General features: G+C 41.2%; 1 protein-coding gene across 11 annotated transcripts in view; it reads right to left on the minus strand.

Annotated features, from left to right (window-relative positions):
- The window catches only part of FBRSL1 (fibrosin like 1), a 763,476-nt gene that overhangs the window by 365,211 nt on the left and 378,020 nt on the right, over nt 1-20,245 (minus strand). For 9 of the 11 annotated variants that reach the window (XM_073313632.2, XM_073313638.2, XM_073313635.2 and 6 more), the window contains exon 4: nt 12,056-12,091. The exons of the other annotated variants lie outside the window; for them this stretch is intronic. In XM_073313632.2, the coding sequence (XP_073169733.1) occupies nt 12,056-12,091 (36 nt within the window). The remainder of the gene's footprint in view (nt 1-12,055; nt 12,092-20,245) is intronic. 11 annotated transcript variants of the gene reach the window in all.

Consider the following 20,245-nt stretch of genomic DNA (forward strand, 5'->3'; position numbering starts at 1 on the left):
TATACACACACACACACAGTTTAGCCAGCTCATTTCACCATTTTTCCTTCACTCCTTACCACGTGCCCTTACTACGCCCATAATGCATCATGATATAAAGTAATATAGTGTGCAGTACTATATCAGCCTGCATCTACAAGGCTCAGGGTGCCACACCTTGGCCAAAGGGATATTGAACTAATTATAAAGTTTTAAAAATGCATCGATTAATAAATATTAAGGCAAGAAGAGATCATTATGATCAGCTAGTCCAACCACTTGCATAACCTGGCCAAAGAACCTCACCCAGTAATTTTTACATCAAGCCCATAACTTCTGTTTGAACAAAACTTTGCTCTGAATATGCAACGTGACTTCAGCTGGCATTTCCAGACACCTGGAGCCTATGCACTCCTGACATGTTCCACAAGGGCTACAAATGTTGTGAAGCTTCCTGAAAAAGAAAAAATGTAGCCCGTGAATCTGTCATCCTCTAAAAACTCCTTAAAATACTATGAGTCTGGGCCACAAATGCCCAGAAAAATATGGAGTAAGTCAATATACAGCTTGAAGAGGGGTATAGGACCATGCACTATCCATCATACAACACGGGGAGGGATAGAAGACGGTGAAGAAACAAATTTAAAAGTTAGAGTAGGTTTCTCTGGAAACCATCAATTGTGAGTCACGTGTCATGTGAATTTCCAGCCAGTTTATTGTTCTAGTTGCAGAATTCTGGGCAAGTCACAACTAACTTGAAAGGACAGTGTCTGGAAGGCTTCCATAAAATACTGAACTTCCTTAAAACCTAGCAGAGATGTGATGAAAACAAATAAATAGCTCATCAGCATTCTCCCCCCCCCCGCCCCTGCTCTCCAAAAGAAAAGAAAAGAAAAGAAAAGAAAAGAAAAGAAAAGAAAAGAAAAGAAAAGAAAAGAAAAGAAAAGAAAAGAAAGTGCTGGCCATTGCAGTACTAGTTGGAATTTTTGTTGTGTAACTTAAATGGTAATCAAAAGCAAGTTTGTGCTTGAAACTGACCTCCAGGTTACAACCCCCCCACAGCAGGTTATAAAATGTATTTCTAATCAAAAGCAGCAGCCATGTCATTAGCATGTACGAACCAGAAGGACTGTGGGGGTGATCAAAAGAAGCTCTGGGTGCTTGTATCTATGCCAGGAGGAGATTACTAAACCAGGATAAAGTAGCAGAATAGTCACACAAAAACAAAATAGGGTTAAGATTGTTGGAAGTAGTTTTAGAAGACCTCAGCGCTCCTGAGTTCCTGTTCTGTGATTGTCTGAAAAGATGAGAAAGCAGATGCAGTAAAAGACTTATGATCACACCTATAGCCAGTACCAGTGGAAATCTAAACCGATATTAGACACTTTAAACTGGCAGTTAAAAATTCCCTCAAGAAATCAGCCTGGCACCACTAGAATATTTTAATATGGGATTAAGAACAGCCAGCTTTACAGCATCGCAATTACTATACTTCTAGATCATGCAATCGAAATATACACTAGAGTCATTCACCATAATGAATAGCCAGGTCAAAAGACAAAATATTTTGCTTTATAGGTCACCATATTGCATTGCAGGGGGTCTCCCAGACATGGGTGACTCACATTTGATGCAATAACTAAGCAAAAGGGAATAGTATAAATTTCTGCCCCTACCCTGAATTTTCTGGCTTTTGCGAGATGAAGTCAGTCCCTGTGTGTTATTTAAGGAGGAGTCATTTATGTTTCCATTTATTTATATGCCATAAAACAGAGAAGTTGCCAATCAAGTCACACCGTATGTATCTGGAGTTAACCACAAGGAAATGGGAAGCTGGATCTCTAAGAAGGTGGCAAGTGAAAACACTAGTATTGTGCAAACAGCATCCTGTACAGCTGACAAGGATTACCGCCTTTATCCTCTAACAAAAAAGTTCATATGGCGGAAAAAATCCAATCCCCACAGTCAAATCCCCCACTACCTCTTCTTCCCTCACATCCAAGGGCTGAAAGATCCCCTTCCTAGCCATTCAGAGCAAGGTAGACCATGAATCTTGGTCCACTTCTGGGGATCACAGGCTGCTGTTCTCTTACTGAAGCCAGTGAGGCTGAGCTGCATGCTTACCCCACCCTTCTTTTAAAGCTGAAAGCAGTGTAATTTCTGTACTTAGGTTCATCCTCTGGTGAATGGAATGTTATCTTCCTTCTGAAGATGCAACTGCATATATCAAGGTATTGTACATTTTTAATGGCTTGTTAAATAGCAGTCAGTCTGCAACAGTAGGGGGAAAACATCCCAGCCCATGTAGTACACTAGATTTTATTTATTTTATTTTTGCAATTTGCAGCTTTAGTAATACTGTGTTAAACCTTTAAGGTGTTATTAGAAACCTTTCAGGGTGTGAGATATGACTCGGGCTTATTGTCTCCTTAGCTGCAAAGCTGCACCTTGTTTTCTGTTAGGGAGATGATGGAGCTGGTCAGGAAGATTTGCCTCGGGCCTTTAACAAACAAACATACATATAGATAGATGGGATGGAGCAGGAAGGACAGAGTCAGACCAGGTGAAACTTTACCTACATATCTGCAGTGCAGACAAGAATTAAACAGCTGTTTTCCACTACAGACTATTTTGTGGCTGGTGTTCAATGAATGGAAAACACAACCACACACCTATTTGGGGACTAGCTAACAAAAATTGTGTGCATGGGGGGAGAGAGAATTTACTGAGCTACACAATTAAATCATCTTTATCGATTAATATGTCAACTGATACGTTAGCTTACACTCTCTTAGGCAAACGCAGTATATGCAAGGGTTACTGGACCACTTTCCCCTCCCCCACTGTTTCTTATTCCATTGTTAATTAGACCAACATAACACATCATTTTCCCTTTCTTTTATTTTTGTGCCAGTGTTTTGGGTTAATGTCACTGTTATTTCCTCTGCTGCTTCTCTTCACTCAGCGGTTTTGGGTGTAGGTTTCAATAAAAACATGTAAGATATGAGATAAAACAAGCTGATAAATTCCCCCCACCATGTTAATTTCTTCTGATAAGCCCACCACAGCATGAAGTGTAATAAATAGGCCATCTCTGCTTTTGTATAGTCCACAGGGATTGGGTATATAAAACTTTTGTCTGTGTGGTCATAGCTCACACACAACCCTGTGACAGAATGAAATAAAAAAATCTAAAGGCCCCACTCCCCCACAAATGACACCACTGTCTAGTGCAACATTAGCATCAGACAAGCATGCGAGATCCTGATTGAGATGAATTGCTAATCTGTTTTTTGTTTGTTTTTAAAACAGAAAGGGAAGTAAGGAAAAACTGGAAACAGAGAAGAAGAGTGCATAGGACAAACAATGTGAAAACGAAGACAATGAAACATGCTGACCTATTACATAAGAAAAGCTATGAGATACACACAACATAACCGCCTTAGGCCATTCTTAATCATAAAGGTCCAAAAATGAAGACCAGATCTCCTCAAAACCCTCTGCCTTTCCTCTTCAGCAGAATGTAATCCTTTCCAGGCTAGTGAATTCAAGATGGATTTAGGACAGCTCTTTATTCCAGTATGCAAGGGCTGTGGGTAGCTAGGCTATCCTATGGAGAAGTGCTTAATGGGGGGACCTTCTGGAAATTTGTTTATATAATAATCATAGCTTTCTAGTCAGACTAGAGATAGGATTCCCACCACGCCATTGGGAGGGGGAGTGGGTTAAAAATGTGGTAAAAATCAGAGACGAGTCATATGACCCGTCCCTCGAGGGGATCTCAGAGTCTTGCCATGTCAGCTGGCTGCTCTTGCATTAATGCTTGTTGGTTTATGTAAATCAACGTCATCCAATTATGCTCATGTCTTATAAACAAAGGGGTGCCCTTGTGTATCTGTTATGTTGTCAATATGGCTGCTCTGTGAGCCTCACAATCAGACCCTCTGCCAATGCCACTGACTCAGACAGACTGAAATTTAGCCAGCAAGGGCCCTTTGTGCTTATTTACGGCTGTTGAGATGAGTGAAAATTTATGGGACTTTTCATCATAATTAAAAGCAGAATGTCATTTAATAGGAAACAGATTCTGAGAGAAGGGAATTTTTAAAGGACATGTGTGTTAGTAAAGTCCATGCACATCCCTATTTGTACAATTCAAGTATTTGAGTTTATTTTATTTATTTATTTATTTAGACTTAGGTTTTCCATGGGGTTTTTCAAAGACTCCAAAAGCCCTTCATGTGCCCAGAATGCGAAGTGTGCTAATTTTCCAGCAGCATTTAAATTCCCAGATTGTAGAAGTATCACAAAAAGACAACGGGCCAGATCCTTAGTGGATTTATGTCGACATACCTCCACTGAATTCAGCTTGACTCAAGATCTCACATGGCACAATGAATTAAAAGTGAAGTCCATACAACAAACTAAGAGCATTTATTCAGCAACAAGGGCTTGTTTGGGCTAATCCCAACACAAGGATAACCAGGTTCATGCAGAATAAAATGGGTGTGTCTGGAAACCTAATAAAGGAAAACTGTCAGACCTTTTTAGAGTCAGATTGATGTGCGGTTATAGTCCTGGACCTTGAAGATTCCTCCTGTGCTCCAGGATGGGGAAGTCTTATTTATTAATTTTTAAAAACAGGAACTCAGAGTTAGCCTATGGAATTAAACCCGCACGGTAGAAAATCCACTGTAGGACAGGTGGGATTTTCTAGCAGTGCACACAGACAGGAGGGATTTTCTAGCAGTGCACACAAACAGCACAAAAGTTATAAAAGAATAGTCTTGGCACAGTCTTTCTTTCCCATCCCCAAGGAGACCTTTTTCCATCTGTATTAGAGTCTCAAGTATTCCCTTCCACATTTAACACACAGCATCCCTAGGTAACAGGTACTATTCTCCCAGATGAGGAGAACTGGATAGGAGTGTGTTTAGAACCCCATCAACACTTCTCTCTAACTGACTGGGGCACTTTCCCATTCTTGTCCATCCCCTTTTTGGCTGAATGAACTATTTCCATTGTATTTTCATCCCAAGGAGCAAGAGCCCCATCCTGGATGTCTAACCTGGCATCTCCCTCCTCCATCTATCTCATAGTACATTCATCATCACGGCACGCAGGCCTACATGACATCCAAACAGCAGATCTAAAATTTCAGCTCACACACATGGAAATGGCTCCAGACTATGTTCAATATCCGTCTCATCCAGCTCAAGATACCGAAAATCCGGCGACAAATCAAGGCATGGGGGCCTTTTTGAAGCCTGGTAAGGAACCATCTGATCTTAAAAAAAACCCTTTCAACCTTCTCAATCCTGTGTGATTTTTAAAGTTGTTTGAGAGACTACTGTTACACTAGTTATTGAACCACTTTTTAATCAACAAAACAGCTGGCTTTCAACTGAGCTTGTCATGCACTGAACAGCTTCTGAATTGGACGCAATATATCGAAGATGGATATAAAAGGAGACTGATGACAAGAGCGGTGTTTGTTGATTTCTCAGCTGTCTATGACTCAGTCAATCATTGCGGGTTTCTTGCCAAGGTACTATGGCAATGAAGTTAATACAGACCATGCTGGAGAACAGACAATCCTTTGTGCACTTTTGTGGCAAACGGGGCCAATGACAACAACAGAAGGGCCTTCCACAAGGGAGTGTCTTAGCACCTACATTATTCAACATCTACACAAATGACCAGACAAGCTATCCCGGCACAAGGTGCTTTATCTACACAGATGTCACCGCACAGCACAAGGAGGCTGGCATATTAGAGAGTACTCCAGTGAATGCACTTAACATAAGTACTATGCAGCCAACCAAGTGCATGCAAACCCAGCAAAGGTTTAAGTCCATGCATTCCATTTAAAAAACCGAGGGGTCAAATGTGAACTCAACAATAGCTGGCATGGGACAAAACTTACTTGTTACATAAATCCCTCAGTATTCCTCTCCATCACACACTTTCTTTTAGAGCCCACATTGAGAAAACTAAAGCCAAGGTTAGCATACAAAACAACACTCTCAGCAACCTGGTTACTTCAAAGTGGGGTGCAGACCCCTCGACTCTGTGATCAACTACACTCGCACTTTGCTACTTCTCTGCTGAATACGCCTGTGCAGTTTGGGCACGATCCCCTTATGCAAAAAAGTTAAACCCTCTACTTAACTGCCTGTTGCAATATTACAAGATACCTTAAGCCTACCCATGTCAACAGCCTCCGTAGCCTCGCAGATATTGCTCCTCCTGATAAACACTGGAAAGTTGCTAGGAGAGTCGAGTGCACAATGCAACGCACAGATCCAAGACATCCGCTATGTGATACAACACTGATGCTGAGTCAACTGAAGTCACAACAAATTTTTCTCACCACCATTAAGCCCCTAACATTGTCACTCAAACAGACAAGGGTACAGCTATGGCAAACAAAAGTAGGGAACGACCCTGTAACCTGTGGGCTCCAGTTCCCACCAGTCAAGCACCTCCCACCCGCTACAGATCAGCCCTGACTACCTGCCATTACCTTAAATTGACTCCATGCTGGAGTTAGCTGGTCTAGAGATGTAATGATCAAGTGGGACTACAGCACTGGCCCCAATACCTGTGAGTGCAGCAGATAGCCTCAAAATATGAAGCATTTCCTATGACCCCAGCTGCTTGTGCACAAAGGCTCTTTCAGTGACCTGGCGAAGTGCAACAATTGGCCAATCGAATGTGCATGGTTGTGGCGGGAAGAATATGAGGACATGACAAGATGATAACCATGGGATGTGAGAACGTGGCATTGCAAAGTACTACATCAAGGCCAGCCTCCAGGGATTTCATTTCTGAACAGTAGAAAGCATATCAAGGGAAGTTCTGCATGTGGCTATAATAAAGAGTATCCCCTTCAGGCTGAGGCACTAAGAACACCCGATGAGTAGAGGCTAGCTGGAATATCATTATGAATTTAGTGGCTTCTTCAGTCCCTTCAGGACTATGTTTATTTGTCCAGTTTTATTTATTTATTTATCATCTTACTTAGGGCTCAATCCTGTAAGGTGCTGTGCATCCTCAACTTTCACTGACTTCAATGCAAGTTGAAAGTGCCCAGTACCTTACAGGATTGAGCCCATAATTCTTATTACAACATGACTTGGGCTTTAACACTGATCTAACACTTCCAGCTAATAAGCTGTTGGAGAGAGAAACCAGAAGAGAAATAAAAAAACCAACATTCAGCAAAAGCCTGACATGAATAAAAAAGCCTTGCAGAGTGATCAGAAGTTGACCAACTTGACTATAATGGACAGTCAGAAAGAGCCAAATCCAGGACCTAAAATTGGCAATGTCCTGCTTCTAAGCTTTGGAAAGCCAAGGATCAAACACAGACAGATGAGATTATCCTAGCAGAGCTTAACTGTTGAGATAGAGTAGAGAGTAAAAGCAGTCTCTTAGATAACTGGATCCAGAGGGCTTTAAAGATGGCCACTAATTGCTTGGAAACCCGTTCTCAATATCTCAATACAATTTGACAGGAATGACTCTACACTCAGGAAGTGTCTACAGCAAAGTTGCAGATGTGTTCCATAGCAAGAAAGCAAGAATCAGGAGTATTGGTGGACATGTGCATTCAGGAAAATTGTAAGTGGTTGCCTATATTATGCTTGGCTCTAACTTTGTCTGTATACGTACTTCACTTTTATGAGAAGTCACAACATGGTGGGAAGGTGCACTAATCACGATGAGTTTGGATGCCCCAAACAGAGAAAGAATCATCTCAAGATCTCTCTCTGTGAGCCTTATGTGTTTTAGACATACCTTGATATACATGATCTTCAAATATAAATTATTTTGGGATACTGGTTTCCGGTGTTCCAAAAAAAAAAAAAGAGGTAATGGGCTGCCAGGAATTTGACGAGGCTGCACAGTTTGATATTTTACAGCAGCATAGAGTAAAAATCAGCTGCGTTTGTTGCCAAGTGAATGTTATTGTTATTAGTTTAAAAAAAGCTTATTTCAGCACCAAAAAAAAATAAACAAAGAGCTCCATCCTTCAACACTTTGTTCCAGCGGATACCCAGAAACAACTTGGTTCACTGAACCTGGATCTGCCATGTGCTTTCAAGTTTCTTCTCTTCTGCATTTTATCCCCTTCCATTTCATAAGAGGAACAGCTATACAGATGTTCTATAAACAAGCTACATGATTTATCTGAAGATTTTTTATTACCATGTATTCCCACTTCTGCCTCTTCCCCTTCTCCTTTGTACAAAAATGAGCCAAGCACAACTTTAGCCTAGACTTATCTGTATGCAATGCTCTACATTTCAAACAGTTGAGGCATTTTAGCTGTGTTCATATAGTCCATGAAATTTGTTATTGTATTCATTGTCACTAGTTCCTAAACACACTGTGTCAAACAAATGTATAACTATAAAGAATACATTTTTAAAATGCTCCACAGTGCAACCTTAGTGAAATCTAGAAACTGGACACAGGATCAGTGAAGCATTCCCAAAATTTCCACGCCTACAAGTAAAATGTATGAAAGAGGATTTGCCTATTTTAAGTTGTAACCCAAAATATCTGTTTTTTCTGCTTGCAAGAAACACACATTTCTGGCTCAGAATGGCTGAAATCTAAAATGTCTGATCTCAGCCATGTGCATGAGAGGCATAGCATAATACCTTATCACATACTTGCTAAAATAAAGAAATGGAGAGTAAGTTATTACCCTCCAAAAACATGCTACCATTCCATTTCTCAACACAGAGAAAATACACAATTGATGTGCAACAGAAAAAGGCATGAAAAACTCATGCTACACTGCTTATGAGATAAACAGCTTGCTAATCCACACATCTACATATGTTGCATAACCTTGTTGTACCAGGTAAAATTAATCATTGTCTGAAACTTTATGCTGAGCAGTAAATTCATAACAAACATGTTAGTCAATGAATTTCACCTCTTTTTCTCATCGCTAGTTATCTGTGAACAAACTGTGAAATTATATGCCCAGCAATTTCCACCAGTAGTTCTGTGGTCAAAATGTTCCAATTTAGGAGTAAAGTCAGTGGGAGTCGCTGGGCTGTTCAGCAAATGAAAATTAGGTCTCTTGTATAGATGCTTAAATTCATTTTTCTACCTAACTTTAGGCTCCCAATTTGAAAATCTTGTCTTTGGTCTATAGTTTTCATATAAGCTGTCACCCATTCAACATTTGAGATGTTGCGATTGGACACATAGGTTACATAGCATTCTGTTTCCTGACTGGATGAGCTTAAATCTTTGAATAAGGTTTTTGGCAAATGCTCATGATTCTGGTTTTCAAATTATCTTCTTACCAGTAACTATCTCCTTATAAACTTGTTGTTTATATGAACATTCCTGACAGTAAACTCATCTGCAAGGATAATTGAAAAAAGCGAACACAAAAGGGTGCAGATCCAAAGCGCGTTCATTTAAAAAAAACAAACCCTAATATGTAATGTAAAAAATAGTTTATGATATTTAACCAGCTCTTTGTGAAACCCAGAGCAACCACCCTGCATAGTAACTATGTACCATTTTGTAAGTGACAATCTTTAACAACATAAGCCATCACAAGTATCAAGAGAATAGGGCACAAGTAAAAGAAACTGTCTTACTCTTGTGAATGCTATGCTTTAAACATGCTTTCATCATGTCTGGCAAACAGGCTCTTTGATATAAACAGAAGGCCAAGCCAAAATACTGATTTAGTGCTTAATATACAGCAAGTTCCCTGTAAAAATAAAACCTTTGCAATATATTAAGGACAATCTCTAGCTTGGCCAGTCTTGTTGAGTCAGTGGTTAGAACATCTTAGTGCCACCTGGGAGAGTCAGGTTCCAAGCTAAGTTTGGGCCAAAGGGATCTTGGCAGTGTTAGAAGCTATAGTCTTGGCCTTATGTTGGATCAATTTAGAATAGCATGATAGTCTTAAGGGAAATGATCAGCCTCAGCAGCTGGTATGTGGTGAGGCAGAAGGCAATTTAACAGATAAAATGATAACCCAGAAGGAAAAGCAACTCCAGCTCAGGCTACTCATGATCTCAAAACACTGCTCGGGGATGCTAAGAACACACCCCTCCCTTGAGAAGGTCTGGGTTGGCTAAATGAGACTCTACCACTACAGAACAAAACCAGTTTTCAGACAAGGAGATAAATAATTTCTGAAGATCAGTTATTAAAGACCAAAAAAAAAGATTTATTTTCAGTCAGCAACAGACAAAATCGCCCAATGATGTATTGGTTTAGGGGCTTCTGAACAATCCTTTGGCCTTTTTCCATTCAGATTTTGAAACCCATGTTATGGCCAATGGGAAATTGTTTAATTCCCAGACATAAAATTTGTGAAGGCGATTCATTATTATTTATATAATGCCACAGGCATGCATGGCACTTTACAGAAGACATAGCCTAAAGAGCTTTTAGTCTAGATGGATCCAGCCCTTCATTTGTATGGGAGATTAACTGCTCTATTTTGCACATGTACATTTGAGTCTTCATGCTCGAGCAAAAGATCTCATGCAGCAAGTGAGTTAAGCAATGATACTCACCTGAGATACAATAAATATTTTGACTGCAAGATATTTGAGATGCATGTCAAACATGTCAAACAAAACATCAGCTGAAGTATCCAAAATATTATTTATAAAGCCTTTAGACTCCAAATCATATGATACTATCATGCCAATGCACTTGACGCTGCATTGTGCCTCTGTCACAAGAGGATATATGTATGATGCTGTCACTCTGAAACTGGGACACATCTAACAGCTTCCCAAAGTTAATGTGTACATCACACCAGCTGGACGCGCACAAGTTCCATCACGTTACTCAAATAATCTCTCTCTCTCTTTCCCTCGTGTCAAATGGACAAATGTACAACATACATCATTAAAAAAAATCAGTCTCAATTACTTTAAAAGACTGTGTGTCGGGATGTTACACCAACTTCATAAACAATATGTAACAACCTGCCCCCCTTTTTAAATTATATTGTTAAAAGGAAGCAGCTCTTGATATCAGACACACATTCCGGGTCATTCACCTAGAAGGTAAAACTTATGTCATGATAGAACTTACAACAGGAGTGACTACTGCCAGTTAGTATATGTAGGGATTGTTAAATGGGTTAACACACTTCTAATTCAGATCATCATACAACTTCACTTTACAACCTCTGCACCAGTAATCAGAGAACACATGACTTGATAGGAGACCAGCAACGTCACTACATGCATCTAAATGCCATACGTTTCTTCTAAGAGTTGTGTGTAATCTGAATCCAGGACTTTAGTGATGTCTTAAATAAACATCATACACCTGTGTCTCTCTTGTCTCATATAAATTCCATACAATACACTTGTAGGCCCAATTTTCAGGTGGGTGAGTGCAAGGCACATGTACAAATGAGTGCAACACATCTACATGGAAAAATACCATTGTTGTGCATACAAATAACTTTGAGTATCTGCACATACAAATGGCCAGTTAAACACCACTGTGGAACTGCATCTGTATGCATCTACTTTTGAACCTCAGGGCCTATAACGTTGCCTATAATTATGGCATCCTGGTTTACTGGAGGCAAAAACAATCATGTTACCCCGTTTTCAAATCAAGTGAGATTTATTCTGTTCTGATCAGTTACACAGCACAGTGTTAGCCAGCAAGAGAATTTAAAATGTGTTTGGTTTCATTTTGGGTGGAATACTTTCAAAGGCACAAAGGGTAGTTAGAAAATCAATGGGAGAGAGGCATCTATCTTAAAAAATCTCCTCCTTTTTTCTTTCTTAATTTTCATTACTTGATTGACTAGTCAAAAGCTGTTGAGGGGAAAAAACCATGAAGAAAACAAAATTCAAGAGACCTGAAAATAGGCAATTCAGCGTTCTCTTGTGTGTAGAAGGTGTCTCTTGATAGAAACACAAGACAGTGCTTTGCTCAAAGCTTATTTTTCATGTTTTGTATTCCCTTAGTGTCAGTGGATATGCAACAGGTAATATAAACCTCTGCAATCAACAGCAACAATAGTGAAAGAATTAGCTGTAAAATGACTTACGGAATAGCCTCTTCCTGAAAGCGACTGAGCAGAACTCTGTAGAAGGAAACAATATGCCACAATAAGTAATGCGAGCGATTATGTGTAATGTAATATAAGTAACATTGTGAGATTTCCCCCCAACCCAATTTTTTGGGGTGGAAACTTTACAACTAAGCACCTCTTCAGTTATTTTCTGGCATTCTCCAAGTTGCTGCCCCCGTCACTTTGTAACAGTCAAAGAGCATTTCCAGGTGCTGGCTCAAAGGCTATTTTAACACTTAAATTGTGACCAACTATATTGTGCGTTTGGGGGTGGGCGTTTGGGGTTCAATAGCTCTTTTCAATTGAGGTAGGGTCTCTCACATTTATTCATAGTGTGGCCCACATCTTAGCAGAAGCCCCGATGCAAAAATGTAATCGGGCATGTGCTTAAGTTCATCCCTATCCAGTACAGAATTTAAGGCTATGTCTACACTACAGCTTATGTCCCTGTAACTTATGTCACTCAGGGGGGTGATTTATTCACTCCTCCCCCCCGAGAGATGTAAGTGACACTGACATAAGCAATGGTGTGGACAGCTTCTCCCACCGACATGGCTACTGCCACTCACAGGGGCTGAAGTAGTTAAGCCGATGGGAGATGGGTACAGCTCCACCCTGTAAACACTCTAGTGTAGCCATGCCCTAAGTCTGACTTCAAAGGGTATTTCTACACTGCAATCAAAGGTGTGACTGTAGCAAGTGCAGACATACCCAAGGTAGCTCTCATCTAGCTCATGTAAATTACAATAGAAGAGAAGTTTGGCAGCACAGGTTAGCCTCTGATTGCCGTGCAGACATACCTCAAGGGACTTAAGCAGACGCTTGCAAGGCCAGGTATACACTACAGATTTATATCAGCATAACTACGTCGCTCAGGAGTGTGAAAAATCCACAGCCGAGTGATGTAGTTACACCGACCTAACCCCCACTGTAGACAGCGCTATGTTGACGGGAGAGCTTGTCCTGTTGACATAATCCACCTCCGTGAAAGGTCGTAGCTAACTACACCAATGGGAGAAACTCTTCCGTTGGCATAGGAGTGTCTTCACTTAAGCACCACAGTTGAATTGATGCATCATTTTAAGTGTAGACCTGCCCTTAGGAATCTTGAATTGGGGCCAGACATTGTCTCATGCACCACCTCCCCTCCCACTTAAGATTGTGCAGCCAGACCTCTCCGCCCGCTCACAACCGAGCAAACCCCCTCTACGCTGGCCAGTGATTGCATGAACCACCACCACTTCCCATTCTTCATTGTGATAACTGCACTAACCGCTTGCATGGAGCAGCAATACTGAGAATGCTCTGATCTATCTTAAGCAGCTTTCATAAATTCTGTCCCTTTTGAGTACAACTAAACCATAGTGTCTATGTTTGCTCTTCATTTCATCTCCCCCATCCCATCTGCTCTAATCCACTCCCTTCCCCCGGTCCATACTTCTCCATGTCTCTGAGCCCCTACTCTCCTCTCTCCTGCACACGCTATTCTACCACTTGATTCCCTTTCTCCACTGGACAGATGGTCCAGCCACCTGGTCCTCTTCTCCCTCTGGATATGCTATGGAGCTGCCTCATTGCCTGTTTCTGTGGACTTTACTCTCTCTCTGTGGCTGACACCTCTACTCCTCCTCTTTCGTAACATTGAGCCCTAGTAGAGGCAGCTAGGCTGGTTCCTCCTCCTTGTTCCCAGCTGCGGCTTCAGGCCTCCAGGCTCCTGCTTGCAGTGACGAATCCGGAGGCCCGTAGAAGCAGCAGGAAGCCAAGAAAAGGAAAAAGCATCAGGTGACCAGCCAGTCCCCCAGCAATTGGCATGGTCTGAGGATGCTTTACAAGATAGCTATGTTTTATTAACCCCCTTTTACATGCAGGGTAAACCCAGTTATACAAAGGTTAAGAGAACTGCCCAGCATGACAGAGCGGTTAGTGGCAGAGCTCAAGATAGAATCCAGGAGTCTTAGTTGCCCATTTCCAAGGTAATCTAATGGTCCCAGATGCCTTGATATAGCTGAGATGTGGAGTAGAAAAGCATGAGAGAAAACCCATCCATTTTGTCCCAAGTTCAGCTTGTTGAAGGTTTACCTTGAGGACTTCCTTGTCACACTGCAGCTATGACAGGAATTATTGACCACATTACCAGAATGTTACAAAGCACCAACACCCTGCATTTTTAATGCTAGGTGACTGCAAAATTGTAATCAGCGGTAATCCCCCTTTCCCCCTGTAATTTAACAACTATTCTGTATTATCACGCCACCTGCTTACTAACAGAAGCCACACCACTCAGATATCCCCAGATCCTAGGCTTCCAAGCTGCATACGAACAGTGAAGCTTTGACTGGGAGCTCTCTGACAGCAGCAACATAAATTAAATTGCTTACAATGTTTAGGCTTTAGCCTCTCGCATGTTACACACAGATCTGACCTCTGCCTCTAAACATTACTAAGGGTTCCGGGTTATAAATAAGTCTTTTAATGTAAAGTGGTTGGAAATAAAGCTACTGTGTGATGAAATGAAGGACAATAGCATTTATGGGATTTCTGAGCTGCTACCAACAAAAAAACACCAACAACCCCCAAATACTAGTAAGCTAAAAACAAGGGAGCTCATCATAATGTTAATAACATCGCCCTATTTGCATAAAGATATTCAGCAGATAAATTACATTACCTGTTCTGCCAATTTGATCGCTTGCCCATACAGTCAACATATCAAACATAAAAAATAAGGCATACAAAGAACTGAGAAGGAGGCACCATATTTGCTCCGTAGGGAGGTGGGGGAGGGGGGGTCTGTATTAACTCTCTTGACCTTTCAGTTTAAATACAGACACCGACAAGGAGTTTAGCAAAACGGAAGAACAGGAGGTTTCATTACCTTATGGGATTTTAAGTGCAGCTCAGAGCATCCTTTGTTTTAAAAGGACAAAAGCAGCAATCAGTGCATAATATGCTGTACCTGGAATGATGACGATCGAATGCCACTTCATTGACATTTTTCACAGCTAAAAAGCTCACTGTTACAAAGATACTCCCTCTTCCCCCAAATTTAATATTAACATTTCCTGGACCAGGAAAAGGATATTTTTCTCTTATAGCCTTTCCACTGCATATGTAAAGCTAGTCATTGGTAATAATTTGGATCTAATTCTTAACATCCCTTCCAACATCTCACATATTTAGACTCATGTGAGTCCAAGACCCCTGCTTGCAGAGCAGTTTGCATGGACATCCCCTGATATAGGCCCGACTTTTGTTGTTTTCTGGGAGAACCGGCAACACTCAAAGTTCTTTAAAAACAATCTATATCCAACTGCTGCATTCAGAACCTCTAGAAGCCCTGAACGAAAAGTGCCATACGAGTATCAGAGTAACATCCATGCATTTTATTGGCATTCCTAAAATGAGATCCTTTTGATTTTACTTCAGAATAATCCATTTAAATGCACCGACAGACCCCAGTCCGGAAGCCTTTACTCAACCCTTATGTAATGGATCATCACTGCATACACAGAGACGTGACTATCAGCAGAAACAGAACCTGGCAGCACCAGTATCAAGAATACAGGCCTCTCCCACTTGAATCAAAGCAAATCATTTTACCTTGTTTTAGTTTTGTTTTTACCAAATAAGCATTTCCCCTGGTTTGCTACCCAAATAACATAATGCTGCATCACTGTGCTGCCTGAAAATGAGAGAGAGATGATTTTTTGGTGTCAATTTCATTGGGCAAGCTCTGAGAAATGCAAAGTAGTAAACAAACAGTAAAAATAACAAGTCATTTGTGAAACAACTAGCAGTGCAAACTTCTTCATATTGCCCACTAATCTGGGTCTACTCTGTTCTAGAGGGGTGACATCTAAGAAGCAGAGGGTAATTCATGCCCAATTAATCCTATGCCTGTCTGCCAACAAGGGTGCCAATTAGCATTAATTGTGATTGGATGACACTTTGATATGGGCACCTGTCCATAAGGAACAGAGATGCAAGTAATAATTCATTCTGTGTAGGTCACAGGGGGCGTCAAATGCCTTCCAGTGATTTTCCAACCTTGAATGGAGTTGAACCATTGACTTTGGGTACGATTACACTGAAAAACAAACCTCCACTGCAGTGAGTCCTAGGAAGGCTCTCGCTACATGGTTAAAAATAGCAACATAGATTTTCCCACTCAAGCTGGAGCCTGAGCTCTGAGACCCACCCCGTCCTCAACAGACTTCAGAGCTCCAGCCCAGGCCCGAACATCCACACTGCAATTGTTAGCCCTATCGCACATACACCCCGAGCCCATGAGCCGGAGTCAGTTGATCCACACTCAGATTTGCTGCCATGTGTTTTTTGTAGTGTAGATGTACCCATTACATTTGAAAGGCTTTATTATCCCCTTACCAACACCCTTGAGCCATCCTGTCACACTAATTTTGTTTTCAAAAGTTCTTCTTTTATTCCTGACAAACACTGCATTGCTTGTAATTTGGGGTGGGGGGTCGGGGAGAATCATGACAAAACTATGGTTGTGCCAAAGATCTTTAGCTGGATTTTAAGAGCTTCTATTAAGAATCACTCTCACTGTATCAATACAAGTGTCTTCATACCACTGTATTTTGATTAAGCAAAAGAGATATCCCCTTTGATAGTTTGGGTAATAGAGTCATGACATAGATTACAAATTGGGGATAGTAACGATTTGGTATTAAGCTTTTATCTATCCTTTTTATTATGAAATTTGCATAGTCCCCATCACTATAGTATAGAGTTGTCACTTTGGATAGGCTATCACCAGCAGGAGAGTGAATTTGTGTGGGGGGGTGGAGGGTGAGAAAACCTGGATTTGTGCTGGAAATGGCCCAACCTGATGATCACTTTAGATAAGCTATTACCAGCAGGACAGTGGGGTCGGAGGAGGTATTGTTTCATATTCTCTGTGTGTATATAAAGTCTGCTGCAGTTTCCACGGTACGCATCCGATGAAGTGAGCTGTAGCTCACGAAAGCTCATGCTCAAATAAATTGATTAGTCTCTAAGGTGCCACAAGTACTCCTTTTCTTTTTATAGTATCTGAGCAGCTCACAATCTTTAATGTACTTATCCTCAGAACACTTCAATGAGGAATGGAAGTGCTCTTATTCCCATTCTAGAGATGGGGAACTCAGGCACAGAAAGGCTAAGGCCCAGATACACAAGAGAGACTTGGAGGTTGTGACACTGCGCGTCACCCAAATCCTAGAACTCCTAGAAAATCACCATGCCATTTATCCAGTTTTAGAAGCAGGATGAGTTGAGATACAATGAGGTAAAATTCTCCATCTGTCCTCCAGGGATTTATAACACTCTCATCACCATCGTGTTAGTTCAACTTCAGCCTTTAAATACTGGTGGGATCTAGTATTTCTATTTCCCAGGATGGGCTTTATAAATCCAGACCTCACTCTTTGGACGGGAGGGATGGGACAACAGAGGCTGGGAATAAGCCTATAGTTTAACCAGGAGCATCTTTATGCAATTAGTCACATGTGCTAACGCAATGAGGTCAATTGACTTGCCAAATGTCAGACAGTGCGTCAAGTATTCATTCAGATTAGAAACCAGGACCTGCCTGGATAACCACAACACAATGTGATTTCTGGATGTTAAGCAAAACTTGACTCATCTTCTCTCCTTAATTTTCCTATTTTATATGCTCATATAAACAAAGAGGTTTCAATGTTTGCAACAGTTAAAAACTAGAAGGATTTCTTAATGGATATAAAATTATGTAAATTCTAAACATCTGTAATTGGCTTTAGGAAAAAAAGAGCCTCCTACGAAAGAGGGCATTACAATCCCAGCACTAGCATCCACAGAAACAACAAGAAAAGAGAACTGATGACTAGTGATGGTCAGATAGATCCTAGAAATCCGTTTGCCACAGAAAAACACAGAATTTGCGTTTTTACAGAGAATCTTTAGTTTTTACATTTTGTGAAAAAAATAAACACAGATACAGTGAAACCTTGGGTTTTCCAAACTAATTGGGACCAGGGCCGGATCGGATAATCAAAAATTCGGATAATCAGGAGAATAGGCAAGGCTCTGCTGTCAGCTCTGGGTGGCGGGGCTCTGCCTCTCAACTTATAATATATCATTGTGCTCCACTGACACTTATATGTACATTGTGGCTAGGGAAACTAAAGTTCAGCGTTTCATTTTAATCACAGAAAAATGCGGATTTGTTTTTTTTAAATCAGAGAATTTTGCTTTTTTTATCATGGAAAACTAGGATCCCTGGTGATGTGTGAACCTTATTTCATACACTGCATTCTGGGTAATAACATGAGATGACTGTTTCTAAAACTAACCTAGTTTTTGTTGAGAGAACTATTCAGAGATGCTACAACTGCAACTGGCATTCAAGCCATGTGCAAACAGACTGGATTTTTGGTGCATCCTACAAAACTCTGCCCTTCTGCAACCTGGGCTCCCCCCTCCATATCCCACACAGGTTGCTACAAACCTCACTACAGGTAACAAGTGTCACCAACTCTCGCAATTTTAGTGCAAGTCTTGCAATGTTTGAGGTTTTGTTTAGAGCCCCAGCTCCTAGAAACAACTCATTATAAAAGAATCTAAACTTACATTTGTTTTAAAAGAAGTAAGTTTCTAGTCCTCATACTTGAAGAGAAGCGCTTGAAAATGTGACTCAAGTGCATCCTCAAGGGTCAAAAACCAAAAATAAAATTAAATAACCCCAAATTTACTATTTTGGGTTAAAAATCATTTATGGAGGCCTGAGTCATGGAACTTTTGGGGTTACCAGTATAAAGTACCCACCTCCCAACCAACACCACTCCACTCTTATCTAGCATTTCTCAAAGAGCTCTATACAAATCAGTATAATTCATCCTCATATCACCCTGCAAAGCCAGTCAGTAAAATGTGTTTCTCCATTTCACACATGGGGAAACTTCAGCTGAGAAATTTAGGGCCTGAGCACCCAGCAGTTTTCACTGAGTTCAACTGGAACTATACGGTATGACTACACCGCAAAGAAAAACCCATGGCACCAAGTCTCAGAGCCCAGGTCCACTGATTTGGGCTTCTGGGGCTAAAAGTACAGTGTAGATGTTCCCCCTTGGGCTGAAGCCTGGATTCTGAAATCGGATGAGCTGGGAGGGTCTCAGAGCCCAGGCTCCAGCCTGAGTGGGAACGTCTACACTGCTATTTTTAGCCCAAGCCTCACTGGCCTGAGTCAGTTGACCTGGCATCAGACTTGGCACCACGAGTTTTCCTTTACAATGTAGACACACCCTGATGTTAAGCCCTTCTGAAAGTCAGGCCCAAGATGACTTGGCCCAGGCCACGCAGGGAGTCAGTGGAAGATCGGAGACTATGCTTCGGATGTTCTCGATTCCCAGGCTTGGGCTCACCTTGTAAGGTCACACTTCTCCCTGCAATAAAAGACCATCCCTCTTCTATTCCCGCCCAACTCAGCTAAATCCTCTTTCCTTTTCATGACCTTGCTTTCACCCCGTTAACTCTTGCTCCTTCTTTACTACACTCCTGCCCATAGCTCTGTTAGTGAGTCTCTGCTCAGTGTACAGTCATTGTGTGGGGCTTCTAAATTGTTTTTCTCGTGACCATTATCCACAGGCAGGCCTTGGCTGGTATGCATGTGTGAGTACATCCATTTCAGCACTGTCCCTCTCCCTCCAGGGTCAGATCAGTAGTCAATCAAGAAAACATGAAGATACTAAAAAAAATTTCAGATGCTATGCAAATTTCCATACACATCTCTGCCAGCTGACGATACCTTCTGTTATTTCTGTCCCACATAAGCTTTGTTAATGCATCCAATTCCTGACTTGCCCTGTCCTCTACTAGCCATTCCTCAGCCCCACAACAGCACTTGAATGCACCTCCAAGTTAATTTGCAATTCCTCTCACTATTAAATTTCAACTAGCACTATTTATTTGTATTACAACAGCATCCAGCAGCCTCATTCAGGATTAGGACCCCATTTTGTCAGCCGCTGTATAAATGTGAAATAAGGGAGAACATCTGCTCCAAAGAGCTTACAGTCTAAATACTGGAAGCCTAGGCTTCCAATGGAGCTCCTCCAATGCACCATCCTCCCAGGCTACACCACCTTTGCTATTCCACTGCTGAGCCCCAAAGAGCACTATCAATGC

The sequence above is a fragment of the Lepidochelys kempii genome, chromosome 15, assembly GCF_965140285.1.
Source record: "Lepidochelys kempii isolate rLepKem1 chromosome 15, rLepKem1.hap1, whole genome shotgun sequence".
Lineage (NCBI taxonomy): Eukaryota > Metazoa > Chordata > Testudines > Cheloniidae > Lepidochelys > Lepidochelys kempii.